This window comes from Pempheris klunzingeri, chromosome 11 (genome assembly GCF_042242105.1).
Source record: "Pempheris klunzingeri isolate RE-2024b chromosome 11, fPemKlu1.hap1, whole genome shotgun sequence".
Classification (NCBI taxonomy): Eukaryota; Metazoa; Chordata; class Actinopteri; order Acropomatiformes; family Pempheridae; genus Pempheris; species Pempheris klunzingeri.
In genome coordinates this window covers 6,402,501-6,421,608 of record NC_092022.1, presented here as the reverse complement: position 1 = coordinate 6,421,608, position 19,108 = coordinate 6,402,501, and the positions used below count along the sequence as shown (strand labels likewise).

Genomic DNA, 19,108 nt, shown 5'->3' with positions numbered 1-19,108 from the left:
AAGCGGAAGTCGCTGGCTATGGGGGCGTGGTTACATGTATGACAGGCAGGGTCTGCAGCCAATCAGATGTCACGCTCGGAGCGCTTGACCAATAGCATTGCTTGTTTGTATAAAGACTGGCTAACTCACCCATGTTGTTTGAAATGTTTTGGTTTTGTTGTTTTTCTATGTTGTTTTTAAAATCTGAGCTGCAGTATGCTAAGTATCCATAGTTCTTTCATTGTTTTTATCATTATTTATCACTGAATGAAAAGTATAGATTTAAATTAATTTTTTTTCTGAAGTAAATATCATTTTAAGCCTAGATTCATGACATGCAATCACATATCTCACCACTATTTTGAAACGTATTTGTTTTAGTAGTGATAAGGGGACATTTATAGGGGTAAAAAAAAATCAGGTGGGTTGTGTAACATTCAATAGGTGGCCACTTAACACCACACCCTGATGGTTTCATATTCCCCTCATTATCTCTTAGAGGAGATTAACTGAGCATGATGAGAATGACTGGAATTTATATCTCTGCTCTGGGTAGCTCTGTGGATGTTTTATGCCAGCGGCTGACTATGATGGTAGTGATGATGTGAATGAATAACGCTGGTGATCTGTAGATTACAGCGGTAGGAGTTAACTGAAGTACTAGACTTAAGCACAGTTTTTAGGCTCTTGCACTTGAGTATTTCCATTTTCTGCTGCTTTATTCTTCTACTACACTACAATTGAGAGGCAGTTATTGTAGTTTTATTTCATTGCTAAACCTTGTAGATTCAGTTTGATAAAACAAAACACAATTAACAAATAGATTATGATGTAAAATGACATATTAAGATAAAACTCAATTGATCCCCAAAGGGGAAATTCACAAGCTACCTAGCAGATAAAGTAAATAAAGTAGTAGAAGTAGAGTAGCCTCACCTTTACCATCTTAAACATCAAAGTGATGCATACATTAATAATTATAATCCAGCATACACTATTCTGAAATGGGCCACTCTGCATATTTTGATGCAGATATGTTTGTACTTTCACTCAAATTAACTTTTACTTGTAACAGAGTGTTTCTGCACTGTGCTATTGCTACTCATACTAAAGTTTTTTAATATTTATTTACAATGTGGTCCTCTTTAGAGTATCTGAACACAACAAGGGATGATGGTTGTGTTTTTGAAAAGAAAAACTAGAGGATGAAGTAATGCATTAGGTGGCTCAGCACAGGTTTTGTCACAGAAGCTGTTACTTGCCACACCTTCACAGTTGTGGTTTGACATTTGGCCTTTGGATAGCCGGTGTTCATTTCAAGCCCTGTTCATGGGCCATCAGCTGGGCCAGTGTGTATTATCTCTCTCATCAATAATGCAGACTGTCAGTCACTGATATGTTTGATACAGGTGGCTGCCAGCTTAACACAGGTACAACAAAGAAATGGGCATATGGTGTACACTGGCAGTATCTCCAATACACACTCAGTCTTTCTGTAATGAATTACAGAACAATCCACTCTGTTTGGCTGACAGCTTATCTAAATGAAAAGTACGAGGGCTTAGCAATCGAGACAGTTTTCAAAAAACTCAGAGCACCAGTTCTGAACTCTACACATGACTGCACACAGGAAAGTATAATCTTCAGTAATGATTTGCTGTTGTAGGCAGCATGAGACAGAGAAGCAGTGTATTTCTTTTCCCACGTTGCATAACAGCCATGATGGTGTGATGGGAGGAAAAGAAAAGAAAACAGAGAATAGGATGAGAAGAGGTAGGAGGAGGGAACAGGCCGAGAACAGTGGAGCAGAGGAGAAAATGGTCTCCATTCAGGCTCACAGTGGGACACAGTTCAGTCCTGCTTTTACACAACCACACTCACACAATGACACAGTCATGTTCAGTACATACAGATAGTCACACACGCATGCATAATACACAAACATGCACACTAGGAATGTGGAAATAGTGGTGGTGTACATTTGAAAAAAAACAGTCCTCCAGGCTAAACACAGAGTCAACATAATTACTGCCACTGTCTACATGTACTACTTAGTGAGTGAGTAAAAACAATCATTCCTGAGGAGAGAAAAAAAAACAAATTGTGTACTTTCATGATGATTTGAACCATCAGGGAAGGGAAAAGTAGCCAGTTTAACACACAAGTGTCTCTGACTTTCAGCATCAATCTTTGCACCAGAATAATGATTAGAATGAATCTTGAATAGTTTATCTCCGGTTTGCTGTGCCACATTTATAGGAAATATCAACATAGAAAATCCAAGTAAAGCTCTGATCTTTGTCATACCAACTACCCAACAAACAGACCTTCTCTTCCTCGGGTATGGCTGTTCCCCTATAACACTGGCTCAGTCGGCTGGGCCTTCGCTTCAGCTGGTCCTCTACTCACCACTAGATGGAGGTAGAAGATAGATAAACTTTTCCCCCAAATGGTGATCCACAGAATAACTGATATTTTATTTATTAATGTCCTCTAATAGCTGCATCTTTATAGTACTTTCTGATATATACTGGTTGTGTGCTGCTTAATTATTCAAACTCACACACACACGCTACTAAACCGAATGGAATAAAGAAAGGCATGGGTGCAGCTCAGTGCACAATTGTGGTGAGATGAAAATATAATTTATAGTACGAAGGACAAGTATAGTATTTATAAGTAAAGTTTCCAAAAACAGAGGACTAACCCACTCATATTTAACCTCCCAAGTTTGTACAAATGTACATTATATTTACATTAACAGCTCCATTTAAATCTGTTAATTAAGTAGCAACATCACAGTGTAGAAAGTCTCTCTTTTATATAAAAGTCCTGCATTAAAGTTTTACTCAAGTAAAAATGCAAGAATGAGCATCAAAGTGTACCCAAAGTACTTAAAATGCTTATTATGCAGAATGGCCCATTTCAGAATAAAGTATAAACTATTGTATTATAGTCAATCATCATAATGTGTACATTACTTTAACGTTCCTGCTGGCAAAAGTGGGGCATTTATTTATTTATTCAACTATTTGGAATTTCAGTTTATTTGGTTTTCTGAAAGTGTTCCAGCATGACTTTTCAGTTAATATATATATATAATATAAGTTAATATTTCTAAACAAACATTATAATTTTGTTCACAACTGGAGAATGCTGCACATGTACCCCTCTGAAAGCAAACGTTGTTTTAATGTAGTGTTTTGTTGGCGTTGCTGTTGAGTGCTCTTTTCCCAGTGAAGCATCACCTATGAAGCAGCACCCCCTGGTGCTCATAGAGATTGAGTGCTGTGCTCAAGGACACTTCAACAGGGCAGTGGCTTTGCTCCTCTTCTGAATACAAGATAAAATTAGTTAGATGTGGTTTACAACCAGGATAACTGCTGGATTTCAATCGGATCTTCCAATAGCAAGGCCTTTTAAAGTCAGTATCATAATAATATTCACGCTTTTCCTTATTTTGCAGTCTTAAACAAGAGTATGGGATCACTCTTCTAACACACACACACACACACAAACACACACACACAAAGCACAGTTATGAAGAGCTCCAGGCGAGAACCAGCAGTGTCAGCAGGAGGTCTGTGATATGATATCATTCTATATAGGCCATCTACTGCAACCAGTGGGGGGAGGGGGGGGGGGGGCTCAGGAGAAACTTGTTATTCCAGATAAAGTGAGCCACATGAGACTCATTTCACTTGCAGGAGAAAAAAGATCCTCCCTGACTCTCACAGAGGGATTCAAAACAACCAGTGGAGGCTAACATCACTGTAGATGTCCGCAGAGATTTCCACTCCAATAGTACACTGATAAAACATGTGGAAATGATTAAAATTATCCGGTGATAATGAGGTGAGTCAAAGATGAATATGACTCTGAAACTGTTTTACTTGTAGTTGCTAAAAATGGATGTGTGTGCGTGCTTGTGTGTTACTGTGTATGTTTGTGTGAGTGTGTACATTCAAAAACTGACAGGAAAAGTTAGATATTTGGGAAAAGGGCTTATTCGCTGTGCTGTGCTGGTATAGACATTTTATCTCCTGCTTAGCATCCCCTTTCTACTTTGAGCAAGTAAACGATTGTTTGGATCATTACCATTATGAGTTTTTTAACCAAATGGCTGTTAATCACAAAACTAAATAAATAGCATAAACAGAACAAACAATAAGTCAAGCAGAGAATGTCGTTACATATAAAAAGTGCAAAACAATAGGAAATAAAAGGAGAGCAGATATGGAAGGAGTTTATGTGTGTCCGTGGCAGTGGTGCTGCTGATGTAGCTCGTCTACATAACCACCAGCACACACCGACTGCTTTCCAATTACTGCGCTGAAGATAACTTGCAAGGACAGCAGCTTTCTACTATCGTCTTTTTTTTCCTCTCGGCACAGAAGACTGTAAATCATGCACACTAATACCCAGATAGGACGGCAATGAAAGACACATCAGGGTGTTCTTCTCATACATAATTAGTAAAATATGCCTATTGTTAACAAGTATTTGCTGGTTGGTCGGCTGGGTTTCCTCCCTCCAGTCTTCCGTCCTGGCCCAAGCGACAGCGGGGTGGGGTGAAGCACCGTGGTGCCAGTATGGTGTTAATCACTTCATTTACACTCACATTTTTGATGAGAGGTCAGATGGCCGGTCGGTTCAATCACCGGCATCAATGAAGCAAAATTAGGTTTTGTTAAAATAGTTACAAACCGATGGGAATCACCATGGTTAGATTAAAACATGAGAAAGAAAGAATCTCCTTGACTGAATAACATAGAAACCACTTTTAACAGATAACTGGTTAATTGGCCATCAGTCTGCCATGCTGGCCGGTCGCCTGTCTGGTTTCTGACAGAGGAAGCTCTGTGTCCCCAGCACAGGGGTGCACAGGGGCACTAAAACTGTCAATGACACATTTCGCTAAGTTTCCACCCTCAAAGTAGGCAGCACGTGGGAAAAGTAGGTCTATCTTTGGCCTTTGAGCCACAGATTGAGGTAAGCAGGCAGAATGGAATTTAAATAAAGTAGGTACATGTTGTGTTGTGTCCACTTTTCTTCCCTTGTCTCTTGTGCTTTAGTCCATCATTGCCTACATTTTTCGGACAGACGCACAGCAATCCCCAGAGAACAGGCTTAAGCTGGTAGCCTTTAGTTGTGGTAGGCAAACTAGTGCAGTAGTACACCGTTATATTGTATATTCTAATATATCAATTTCAATTTGGAATAACACCTGTGCTTACTGAATTGTTATTGTGTAAACTGCAGCTGTGCACACACAGAAAATGCAAACCAGAGATGATTTCACTGGCAAGCTAATGCTAGGTTAGCCTGGGGTTTTGAAGCCAGGCTCTGAAGCCACTTTTACATAGTGGCCAAAGACTTTTTTCAGTCTATAGTTTACACTGTGAAAGAGACATCTCTAAATCAGCGGATCATATTTTTTGAGAGTAACAACCCCTGAGAAATGACTCCTTTCATCCTCAGAATTTAATCCATTTAGTCCAATAACATTTGGAAAGTCTCGAGCCACACAATTAAATCATTTTGTCCCCTATTGAATTAGCGGGGGGGTCGACTAGAAGTTAGCTGGCCTGAGGCGCTTGTACACATGTTGTATGGGCCCAACAGTGCGGTAGATCTGGGTGCTTTTATGCCCACAAAGTCAGATAGTTTTGGTTTCTTGCCCTGCCTCCAACACTGTACACTGTATCCAGTTCTCTTTATACACCCATGGTGCTCTCAGCTGACACTAGCACACTGACAGCTGTGGGCAACTACTTGAGCAAAATGAGGGAATGGTACACTTATTTTGAAACATACACAGTAACAACCCTATTCGGCTAACAGGATGGAATAAAATGAAATAAACAACAGGTACTAATGTGAGTGTGTGTGTGTGTGTGTGTGTGTGTGTGTGTGTGTGTGTGTGTGTGTGTGTGTGTGTGTGTGTGTCCTCATGACAGTGGGCCTAATTAATGTCACTTTACATTTTACAGAGGGCCGTCAGCAAGGGAGGGACTGCATTAACATTGCAGGGATGGTTGTATTTCACTTCATTATGAATTGGCTGAACACTACCTTGTGTTCTGAATAGGGTTATTATCTTGGGACTTGACACAGGGCTTTGTGAGAGCCAACATGGTTGCTGTTTGTGTAGCACTAAGTTGCTGCTTAATTATTCAATGAATGCCTTTTGCCGTTATATGCAGCAATTGATGGCCTGTTCATTAATGATTCAAAGATCCATTCTGCTACTCCAAATTGCTATTTCCATATTGAATTGGATCCTTAATAAGTATGTAATTTAAGTATAGAATTACAATCCACAGAAAGGCAACAAAAATAGCCTTTATGATATCTCATTGAAATGGTTTCTGGTTTGTGCAGTATCACTGCCGGAAGGTTCATTTCTAACATTTGACATTTGAACATATATATGAGTAGTAAGGAGCCAAATGAGTGATGGCTGCACTCCATTTAGCTGCTTATGTTTCAGGGTCCTGGTTTAGTGTGTACTGGTTCACTGTGACATATACATCGACACTTGAATACAAGAGAGGCATCCCCCACGCATGGGTGAAAATCACCTGACGTTAGTGTTCTAGGGTTAATGATTATCCAAGTACTAATACAGGGTAACTTTTGTGCCCCAGTAGTGGTTACAACATTTTTGCCTCTTAAAAAAAATTGTTTCTTTAATTTGATGTATGTCTAAATATCAAACCGTGTAAACAATGACAGCTTTTAGTAAAATTTGTGTTGTTCTTCTGTGTCACGTTTCTGTCACCAGTCAGCCAGCCTGCTCGTATGCTAACTACACAAAGACTCTTGTGTTTTTCCCATCGACAAACCAAACCAGTTCTCTGCAAAAGTACATTTTCCTCATGAAATTTCCCACCTGGTTTTAGGCTACGGTAAATTAAAGCAGTGAATTCATTTCAGGATATCTGTGATTTACACAACACATTCTTTGCCTTTTATTAGCGGCCATCAGCATCTCTGGTGTGAATGGGGGTGTACAGTCTATCAGATGTAATTCTGTGGCTGCCACAGCAGGATCATTGGCCATGAATGATTTAAAGACTGCATAATTTTAAATCCCTTCCTGCTGCCCATAGCAGTGCCTTTCTATAGCTCTAAGATCAGTTAAGCAAAAAGCAAAAATGTCACAGAAAAGTGAATGTTGAATAGTTAGTTCTGTGAAAAAATGACCCATTACCCATTACTTTTTTATTTGACATCACATCAGATTTTTTTTTTCTTTCTTTAATGAACAGCATAGTGTGAAACAAGAGTATAGAGTATAAAACAAGACTCCTTATACTGGTTCACAACAAATGGCCAATCACCAGTACTGATCCCTGACTGGTAAAATCTATTCTAACTGCTCTAATTCTGTGTTTGACGCTCTAGAGTTTCTGCCCATAAATCATTCACAGAGCGCGATTCTGTCGCCGCAGACCATATCGACATCTTGCATTGCCTCTGTGTTCTCTGAGACTTTAATCTGATGGCCACAGTTTCACAAACAGCCGCAACAGAGACAAAAGATCAAGAGAGTAAACATGAATAGAGTTGCTGTTGCATTAACACTGGAAATTATAATGGAATGTGTGTAAGAGTGAATGTTTGCTGTGATAACATTGAGGAAACACAGCACATTGGAGAGAGAAACATGACTATGGTTATTATTAGAGATAGGGAATTGGCGGGAGCTGAGGAGGAGGTCCCACTTTGCTTTTTAGCATTAATAATGAAACAAATCATCTGTCCCTGTCACTTATGGAAAATACTGCAGAAACACATTTTTACCCATCAACTTCATGCTTCCTACTTATGTTCCAAGAAACATGCTGTATAAGGAATGTAGTTGCATAACATGCTGGGACAGTTTAATCAGGTACATACATCATCTACAAAGAGGCAATGTGTGGTAATAAGAAAGCGATGGTCTATTTGTTTGTTTGGGAGAATGTCTCAACAAATATCGAATGGATTCCCATAAGATTTGGTGCCGACATTCATGGTCCCCAGATGATTAGTTACTCTGACTTCTCCTCTGGCGCCATCAGCAGGTCAAACTTTTCACTTATCCTGTGACATATCTCAACATCTACTCAATGGATTGGCACAAAACATTGTACAGACATTGTACAGACCCAGACAATGAAGTATATTCTGAATTCAGTGTCTCTATATTAAACAAATGCTAATTACATGAGAATATGGTCTCATAATTTGGGTGTGAGTTGATCGAATAGTTGTCAGTATTGTAAAAGAAGACAAAGGACAAATAGTGGTGCAGCAGAATAAAACAACCCAATAAGTGAAAGGACCATTTACAGATTTTGGAATTTGATGTGATGAAAACGTCACGTCTCAGTATTAGTATGTCTTACAGCATACACTCTGTTGGAGGTAACAGCCGAATTAAACTAAAACAATAAACCTGTTAGTGTGTACTGCAAGTAAGAGACACTGCAAAACTGAGATTATTGTAACCACGATAAAATCATAAAGGGACCTTAGATCTGTGACTTTTAATAATACTGTGTGTTTGCACTAAGAACCAGTGGTTCCAGCAGGGTTGAAGGCATTAACCCGTAGCTGTTTAGCCTTTGGTAGAGTGCAGTAGGCTGTGTTTTAATGCTGTTACTGCATCAGAGAGAGAGAGAGAGAGGGAGAGAGAGAGAGAGGGAGTAACCTGAGACTTACTGTGCTGTGTTGCCTTGAAGTCCCACATGGAGTCCAGCAATGCTCTGATCCCCTACAACAGAAGTGAAGTAAATTAATCATGATAGAAACGGCTGTATTCATCATTAGCATTACCTCTTGTGTAAAGAAAGAGCTGATTAAGTTGGATATTAAATGCTAAATAATATCTAATTATCTTTAAATACAATAAAAAATATTATTTAACTGGTAATGATGAGATTTTCTGTGTGTTGGGATGCAGTGATGACAGAAATTGCGAAACTCTGAACAATAAAATACAGCGGTATTAAAATCTTTTAGCAAACCAAAGGAAGTTTGTCATGTTTACTGATGAGTTTTAAATAATTTTTGTATTATTATTGTTTGTATTTGTGTATCGATCACCATATAGTTATTAAGTGTGTAACCTTCAACTTTGTCAGCTTTATTATTTAGTGTGTTTTCCCTCCTCTTCTATCTAGTGCAGGGGTGTCCAAACTACGGCCCGCGGGCCAACTGCGGCCCGTGGTCCAATTTTCATTGGCCCGCAGGAAATTCTAAAAATGTATTGGAGTACGGCCCACACATGGAACTTGCGCTGGACTGTGTTGTACTTCTTAGTCTCACCACTAGGGGGAGTAACTGTCTTGAACGAGGCAGCTTCTCTATAAAATGAGTAATAGAAGAAGAAAATTTGCTACAAGTGACCCAAAATGGCAGAATTAAGGAAAGGTAAGAAAGCAAATGAGTGTAGAAAGTTTCAGACCCGGTGTGCGATGAGAGCACAGCTAATAACTAATGACGATCACTTCTGCATTACGGAGGAGCTGCTTGATGTTAGCAGTCTAAAGAGCACCACGACTGGTGAGGATGTTTTTGAAGCTGTGCCAGATGCAGTTGGCATGATGGGACTTAAATGGGACTAGCTGTGTGGAGGTACAATGGATGGGCTCCAGCTGAGACAAGTGAGCGCAAAGGAATGGCCTCTACGGTGTCCGGCGAGGGGCAAGAAAGTGGAGGTAAGGCTGTTAATTCGAGCACCAGGGCTCTAGCACAGACTATTTCAAGCTTCCCTCTCTGATGCTGGTGCTGGTGCTAGAGGTGAGGCGATGTACATCACCTCTAGTGGATTAAAGTTAGCATTATAGCTCACTTCCAGTGAGTGGCCCAGCCCTTTGTATGTTTTTCTGTATGTGTCCCTCAGTGAAAAAAGTTTGGACACCCCTGATCTAGTGTGTGCATATCTGTTGCTCTGGCTGGCAAGCTGCTGTACGCGTTTGCTCTTACGTGGTATTGTATTGTGGTGAGCTTTGAAGCCATTTTAGGGACATTAGCTGGAAATCAATCTACAAATGCTATGAAATGGTATGTAAGTCGTGACCATCTATCCATGAAATAAACACACATAATAAATGCTGACAGCAGCAAGATGGCGAGGTGGGTCTAACACAGTAAATGCATTGTGTAATTTTAGGGGAGCAGTTTCTGGCTGCAGGACTAATGACTACTCTGACTAATGTGTATTTTAAAAGTAATTGCCCTCATCCCATTTATCATTAAATACATAGATCTGGCTTTCAAGCCTGCTCTTTATGGACCTCTCAGAGCATCCACACACTGTTTTCTTGTGCCTGCTCCTTGTGTCCTTCTTGCATCCTGCAGTGGTGGCGACATAGAGCTGCAGAAATGAGATGCACACACTCTCTCTCTCTCCTCCAGAGCTTCATCCCACTATCTGGGCGGAGAAAGAGGGAGAGAGAGGCTGGACCATACTCACCACACTGCCTCTCTGTTCGCACCCACAGCTCCCCTGAGCAGGAACCGGCTACTTAATGTGATCGAGACAGATATCTCTGAAGAGAGGAGGGGAGGATCTGTGAGAACAAAGCGGAATAATTCCCACAGTTACTGCACACACGGTGCGAAACGGGATTATATTTTGCCTTTTTTGACGCATCTGGACTCTGCTTCCTGCTTTTTTGGGCTTGTTGCACTACAGGAGCTCTCATTGTGGCTGGAGTGAGGATCTCCTCCTTTTGTGTGGCTCTGCAGTTGTTTATCGACACTCCAACTTCTGCCTCCTGTCTCCCCTCAAGAGGAGGTTTCATTTCTGTTTTTCTTGTCTCGGCCTAAACGGAATGAATGACAAAAACAAAGGAGGTTGATGTCCACAGCTCTCCGACTCACCTCTTCTTCGCCTCGCCCAAGGAACGGAGACTCCATCTCCGACAGAAGATGGAAAGCGGAGGCGGGACGGAGGGCTCGGACAGCGGGCAGACGCAGCACGCGGTGCCCGGCCAGCAGCAGCCAAACCCCCGGCCTGAAACTGCGGAGCTCTCTGCGGTGCCGTCCGCTCCGTCTCCGGGCGAGAAGAAGAAGATAAACCGGGCTCCGTCCCCGGCCAGACCGAAGGATGTGCCCGGGTGGTCGCTCACCAAGATCCGCGGAGGGATTGGGACCCCGACCCTGAGCGTCAAGCCCGGAGCCATCCACCTGGGGAGCCGCATTTCCAGGCGCAGCCCCGTGGGAAGTCTCTCCGGTAAGGCGGAGAAGAGCGGTGGTGGCAAACCGGCGGGTAAATCCTCCTTCTCCGCCGCAGCATTGTCCAAGACCTCGGCGTCCAAAGCAGGCAAGAGCACCGGAGGGCGGCGGAAGGTGTCGGACGCCAGCATCGGATCCGACGATTTATCCAAGGACTCCGGCTGCGCCACGGGGAAGCTCTCCCCCACCGACAGCAGCTCCGAGCTGTCGGACTGCGCCTCCGAGGAAAACAAGCTCTCCGCGGACGCTGTGAGCAGCGACGCCGAGTCGAGGAGCAGCCGGGGCGGAGGGCCGGACGGAGACAAGCCGCCCAGGGATGGGGCTTTGGCGGACAGAGCGAGCCACCAAGCCGCCACCTACTGCTCCTCCACGGAGAAGGACAACAAAGACCGGCTCTCCCTTGGCGTGGGAACCGGGGAAGGGAGCGTTTCCCCCGGCGAGGAGCGCTCGATCACCTCGTTTGACAGCAGGGTGCCAGCCAGCACATCCCTGGCTTTCTCAGACCTCACGGAGGAGTTTATGGACGGCATGCATGAGGAGTTTGTCCGGGAGATAGAAGAGCTGAGATCTGAGAATGATTACCTCAAAGTAAGTCCAAGAAATCAAGTGTCAACTGTGAGTGTGTCCAGTTAAATGTCTTTGAAGTTTCCAGTTCCAGTTCCTGTTTTAATCATTTGGTCCCAAACAGACCAGATCCTGCATGAGAGATGTTTTTAGACAGAGATGTGAAAACAAAAACTCTCTCTGTCACAATGATGATGTTCTATCTGAAAGTCCATTGGTTTTATTTACCAGTTGACTCTGACTTGCTCCCCAGTGTGTACAGATGCCTTTTGGACACCATCCAAGGCTACTCATTACAAGGATGATGATGTTATGAATCTGCGCCCTCTGTGCAAAGCATGCAGCCTTTGTAGCCTTGTTTCATGTTGGAATACCTGCAGGTGCAATAGGGAGGAAACACTGCAAAGAGTTAGATGCACTGGTTTGGACAGATAGTGGCTCTTCACCATCAGTTAGTGCTGTCAGATGTGCTTCTCCCAGCTCACATGATGGAGGTGAGGATGTAATTTAAGTCAGCAGGCTGAGGGGTTGTCAGTCTCTGCAGTAAAATCTGCCTCAATCTGCCTTATTGCTAATTTACCAAGATATGTGATTAGTATTGGTGATTTCCAACCTAACAGGGGTAAAATATTCTGGGAAACGTAGTTTCTGAACACAGAGTTCTTGTGTTTTTCTTCAGTGAGGCCTTTTTTTAAACCTAAAATGGTCGAAAACATGTCAAAATCATGTCTTTGGAAAACACAGCTCCAAAAATTGTCAATGTGACAAACACCAAAACATGAGCACTCAGAACAACCACCAGACCATCAGTGCACCGTCACGCGTACCTGCACTCACAGTGGGACCGTATGTCATCGGATTTTGATAGTAAAGGCATCTCAGCTCTCACAGGTGTGCAGAAAGTGAAATCTAATATACATGGATCCACTGGTCGAGGAGATCCATCTGGCCTTGAGTGTGATTGATTAGGGGACGGGTCGATTATATTAGCATGTCCCTAAGCACTAACCTGGCAGTTGCCAGACAAGCCAATAATTGTCAGATATTGATTGCGGAGGGTGATTGATCAACAGCCCGAACAGGAGGACATCCTCTTCTTTTCGCATTTAGATCTGGGACAATGTTGAGGAATTTAGATTCTTGGTGGATCCTTATTTTGTCGATGGCTCCACATAGCTGAAGGGCTTTTTATCATGAAATAGTAACTGACAATATTATTACTTTTAGTTATGCTAGCCACTAAAATAATCAGGATTATTGCTTTGTATTGTTATTTAGCCCTGATCAGTGGACTTAGTTGATATAGTTCATTGACAGAACATGAATGAAAAAACAAACCAGTTATCAAGCATAACCTTCAAACATTTGCTGGTTCCAGCTTTTGTTTCTATCTTTTTTTTTATCAATACAAACTGAATAGCTTGGTTTTGGACTGTTGGTTTGGAAAAACAAGCAATAGATGTACATCATTCTAGTAGATGCACATTTGCAGCCGTGTGTATGTGGCCTGTGTGTGTCTGTGGCGGTCCAGAGCTGCTGCTTGAATATATAGGACAGCATGTAACAGAGCTACCTTATTGGACCACCCCAAAGCCTCATGGGAGGCCGGGCAGTGAAGTGTGTCTGGCTGTGTCTGTTGTTGCAGCTGTGAGAAACACCTGGTTGCTAATCTGAAGATCAAAACAACATGCTGCAGAGGTGTCCCCCCCCCCATCTCTCATCAAGCTCCATGTCTCATTTTTACTTCAGTTTCTAACTCACTGTCCTCTTCAATTCTCTTTTTCTACCTCTAATGATCAACCTTTTTCTCCTTCACTGCATACTTTATGCCTTGGCTCGTCTTTCTTCAACTATAGCTTCATGTGGAGCATATTAATATCCTGGCTCTTTGTTGGTGCTGCTACTGTTTCCCTCTTGGTGGGTAATTAGAAGATGAAGATGACTAACAGCTGTTGGAATCTCTCAGATTATTAATTTATAATTTAATGTGTACAGATGTTTGTCTTTGAAGGGAAACTGTCCTGATTGTCAACCAGCTTTGTGTCATTACCATGCGGCCAGTAATATGCAAATGAATGATATGTAACTTCCTGCCACGCTGACTGCACCCAGAGCTCACCTGCAAAAGCCTTCTGGTGCCTCAAGGGCTGTTGTTATGCAGATTTGACTTCTGCATTTTTTGCATGCCTGCCATATAAAAATAATTTTAATAGTTCAATACTGGAGTCAGACATTTGGGGCTGCTCATGTGAGCCAGAATACAGCGTGGAGGAATTACGGCGTATGGAGGAGGAAGGAACAATGAATTAAATTAACATTCAGGTCCACATGCTGGCTTAGATGTGATAAACCACATGTTGGTCTTTACTGCAGGCCTCGTGTCACAGCTAAACCTGACAGAGTCACAAAGATGAGGCTTTTTGGACATAATCTTTAGGAATGTCTGTGTCCTGTGACTACAGTTTAAGGTAACAGTTGAGCCTCTGTGCAGAGTTAACTTGTACAGATGAGATGTTTTATCCTTCTCATAGCTATCCTTGAATATTCACCATGTTCTACATTAGGAAGAATGGCTTTAGTTGTACATATTACCAGTTCCCCTGGCCAATTTTTGTAATTCTGGCTTCAGTTTATCCTCCTGTATTATATTAAAGCAATACTCTGTTCTTGAACTCATGGAACCCATCTGATGAACCTTCTCCAGCTACTTTATAATCACACTGAATTGAAAGCTGTTTCCTTCTGTGACATGCTTGTGTTGTAAGAAGCCCTTGAAGATTTAGTACAGACAGACACAAGAGCCTTTCTGTTTCTTGTGTAACACTTCTTTATTAACTCAGAGGCACTGCCTGGTCGAACAAACATGGAACCCTCCCTGATCCACCACCTGTGTCTGTATATTCAAGACCATGGTCCATTTCCAACTAAATACAATGGCAAAGGAAAAATCTGACAGTTTTGGAAATACACATATTGATTTTTTTTGGCAAGAGTCAGACAAGAAGATTGATACCACTCTCGAATCTATATTATGATAAAGCTACAGGCAGCAGCCAGTTAGCTTAGCTTAGCTTAGCTTAGCTTAGCACAAACACTGTCCCATAAAACCACAATATGTTTACGCTTCAGTTTTTACGGACTAAACAAACAAGCTGTAACATGTTCATTTGTGATCTTTAGAGAATGATGACGGCAGATTTTCTTTGGACAAAGCCAGGCTAGCTGTTTCCCCCTGTTTCCAGTATTTGTGCTAAGCTAACTGACTGCTGCCTAAAGCTTCATATGCATAATGGACATCAGAATGGCTTCTTCTCTTTTTGGGGAAAAAAGAAAATTCATCAAAGCAATTTTCAGTTTTTAATTACGTCGATGAACGTGTAAAATCCCCTTTATTAATTCATAAAAATCAAAACACATTGATAACAACCACTGCTGCTGTAGTTAATGTCTTTACACAACAAGGAAGTGCACAGTCATGTCTGTAGATGCATGACATGAATATTATTGTGTGTGATTTGGACTCTTAGCTCTAGAAACATGATGTAAAGAGATGATAATATTTGCCTCAGTCCTACAGCAGGTAGTGAGGACAGTTATCAAAAGATAAAAATCTGTCTGGCTCACTGAGCACCAGACATCTGATTGGTTGATTCATTCTCCTGACTGGCTGGTTCGCTCGCATGACAGAAACCATGCTCCCTGTTCTTCTTTAGTTAGCCGTGAAAAGCAGGTCAGTGGACCACCTCTCTCTTAGTCTCTCACCACATTAACTTGTGATTCCCTCGTTTGGTGTCCTCACATTCTCACTCTCTGCTGTCGTGTTGTATCTCCCTCCCCGTCTACATTTCTTTCATGCTCTGTTTTTCCCAGCCCTGCTTTTTTCTACATCTTCCCTTTTCCTCTCTCCTTTCCTTTTCCCTTTTCCTTTGCTGCCTCTATTTGATTTTCTTCTTTTCTTTGTTTCTCTTTCCTTTCCCTTTCTTATTCTTCCCTCTTTTTTTTGCCTCCCTTCTCTTTCTTTCTCTTTATCCTCTCCCATCCATCTTTCCTTTTTACTTATTTAATTTCCTTTCTCTCCCCCTCCTCTGTGTCCTCTGTGTTGCAGATGTGCAGCACAGTGGTCGGTGCCTTGCAGATTGCTTCTTGCTGAGGTCTATTTTAGCTCGACTGACAAATCTTTCACCAGTTCATGTTAAACCATACGCGCTACCTTAATTGTAAACATGTTCGCAATCCATACGCTCACACAGATTGTGTATACCATACGTAGTAGACACACACACACACACACACACACACATGAACACACACATACACACATATATCCTGGGAGCTCATTGTTGCTTTGGTTGGAGCTCTGCAGAGGCTGACCCACATTCTCCACTGTAGTAAATTATGACAGCACCACTACTACTACAGCTGCTTGTATTCCTTTTGCTTATTATGCGAGTGCATAGTACACACGCACAACACACTTTGCACACACTTTGATGCGCAAGAGTGTGTAACACCCAGTGCCCAAAGCCCAGTGACCCAGACTTTCTCTAGTGGGGTGTGGTTCATTTCAGTGCAGACACACACACACACACACACACACACACACACCACACACACCACACACACGCTAAGACACGGGCGGCACCTTGAAAAGATTCAGAGGGGATGATGCAATTCATGTTGTCAAGCTGAAATGAACCATTCATTCCCAATATGTCTATAAGAGATGTAGATAACAACACTACTACTATTAATTAATCATATGTGCTGGTTTATTTTCTCCCTGGAGAGACTGTTAAGAGTCACCTCTCAGGCTATCTAATAACCTGACTGACCCTGATCTTTGACCTCCTTTGCACGGCCTCCTGGGTGGGAGAGAGAGGAGAATCAATAGAGAATCATATTATATTACACAGTACTCCATTCTGCTACTTACAACATGTAGATCTCTCTTTCTGATGACCCCTTTTATCTGACTTGAGAGAATATTACATAGCAGTTCATTTGAAGAAGACACTAATTCTTGTAATGGTCCTGATAATGAGGATGATGAAGACGGCGATGTAGTGGCCAATGACAGGGAGTTGGTGATTGATGGGATGGGTTACGATCATAGCAAGGTTAATGGAAGATGATTTTTTTGATGATGATGATGATGATTGTCTTGCATTTATGACAAAGATGCTAAAAGCTATAATGATGCTTATAAAACATTAAAGGATTCCCTTTACGGCCCACATGTGCTCATGACTGTCTCCACTGTCTCCAGGACGAGATGGAGGAGTTGAGGTCGGAGATGCTGGAGATGAGGGACATGTACATGGAGGACGACGTCTACCAGCTGCAGGAACTACGGCAACAGCTGGAGCAGGTGGGTGGATGGACCGACTGACTAAACGAAAGCACACTTATTGAATCTGTGCTCTCCATCTCAGTGATATCTAGGAACTTTAAATGTATAAAAGAGGCAGAGGCTGCAAAATGTTTTGAAACAGGCAGATAAGATAACGGACAAGCAATCATCTGAGTGTCATCTCTGAGCTACACAAACCCAGGTGCACCATGGGCATTCAAAAGTTTCTACAATGAAAAGCATGTCTTCTGTTGTATTTTAAAGGATGTTGCAGGGAGCGTTTTCTTGAAGGCACAATACAGCAAAGTGAAGCATCATAGATGGTTTAGACTGACGGCACATAACACCATGTACTCCCACTGCCTCTGTTTCTCAGGCAAATAAGACCTGCCGCATCCTGCAGTACCGGCTGAGGAAGGCAGAGCGGCGCTCCCTCCGTGTGGCCCAAACAGGGCAGGTGGATGGAGAACTGATACGAACGCTTGAGCAAGACGTCAAAGTAAGTGTTTGTGCGCTGACAAATCACACAAAGTAAAGTACACACGGACTACGGCTCTAACTCGCCACTCTTAAAAACTTTAGATAATTCAAAGCCTTGTTTGACACACTGGTCGTCTGGTTCTTAGCCGTGCAATCATTGGCCTCAAGATGCCTTTTTAAAAGCTGGAACAGATGTATTGTGCTGCTTAGTGTCGTAGCTATGGTGACAAAGCACGTCCTGCACAATACCTGATAGTCCGTCATCTTCTTGTCTAAACCCAAAATATGTCGAGACAACTGGCGTACTGTTCCTCTTTGGCAACAGTCATCTCTCGCTCTTTGCTGATTGGTTCTGCCTCGGCCATTTTCACGTGGCAGTCCTGCTAACATCAGAGCATGTACGCGGCATTTTACAAGTTGTTGTCTTCGTCTATTCTCACTCGTATGTCATGTGGCTCGTAGGGCAGCGTGTTTGCATGTGAAGTGTGCAGGGCCTTTTGTTTGTTAGATTGTATAGCATTAAAAATAAAAGATTTTTTTTTTTTTCACAAGGGGACATATTATGCAAAATGCACTTCTTAATGTATTTTCAACTTAAATATTTGTCCCCGTTGTGTCCACAGACCCTTAAAGTATGAGAAAAACAATCCTCTCTTTTTCTCCTGCTACATCTCCAAATTGATATATGTAAAAAATGCTCTGTTTAGTTTTGGCCCCGCTTGTGATGTCACACGTAGAGCTCTTTTGAGCATACGGCCTTGTTCAGCATCAGCGTGTTGCTTGGCTAATGTGTTTCCCTTCAAATATGGCAGAGCTGATGTAGGACTTGGTGGACGGTGCCTCCTCAGGCATGCGGGAGCTGACCAACCAAAGCAGACAGGAGAAGAACTAAAGCAGAGAGTTCAGAGAGAGGCTGAAAAGAGCATAATGCAGTATGCAAAATATGAGAAAAATTATGTGTTTTATGACATTAGTAGTAATCTAGTGGTCTAGTAGGACCACCAAATTTTTGCTTTTAAGAAATTGTGTTCTATCACATCACAATGACGGTTTGAATTTGATGAATGGCCGAGTCCATTAATCATGATTAATGGCTGAGGCTGAGGCTATTTTCTTCACACTGTCGAAGTCACAAGACTATTGTGAGGTCAGGGTTCCTCTAATTTGTTTAAAATATATAAAGGCTGAACGCTACATTAAGACTCTCAATTGACCTCACACACACACACGTTACCACACATACACTGACCAGTCATTCCAATTTCACACACACAGACACAGTAACTGTACATATACAACGGTCTCTTTTACAAGCGTCCTTCACAGCGTGCACACACACCAGTCATCCCAGTCACGCCAGGAATCCCTGGTAAAGGACACTTACACACAAACACACTTGGTGCGGGCTAAAGCCTCTGTGCGTGTGTTTTGTCACGCTGACCCTGGACTGTGGATACACTCTGTCAAATTCACAACGTTCCTCCAACATTTTCCACGCGATAG

General features: G+C 42.2%; 1 protein-coding gene across 1 annotated transcript in view; it reads left to right on the top strand.

The window, feature by feature from the left end:
* The first annotated feature begins 10,812 nt into the window (after positions 1-10,812).
* The window catches only part of mtcl2 (microtubule crosslinking factor 2), an 87,240-nt gene continuing 78,944 nt past the window's right edge, over positions 10,813-19,108 (top strand). Inside the window, exons 1-3 of the mRNA XM_070839614.1 lie at positions 10,813-11,799; positions 17,042-17,143; positions 17,502-17,624. Coding sequence (XP_070695715.1) covers positions 10,813-11,799; positions 17,042-17,143; positions 17,502-17,624 — 1,212 coding nt within the window. The remainder of the gene's footprint in view (positions 11,800-17,041; positions 17,144-17,501; positions 17,625-19,108) is intronic.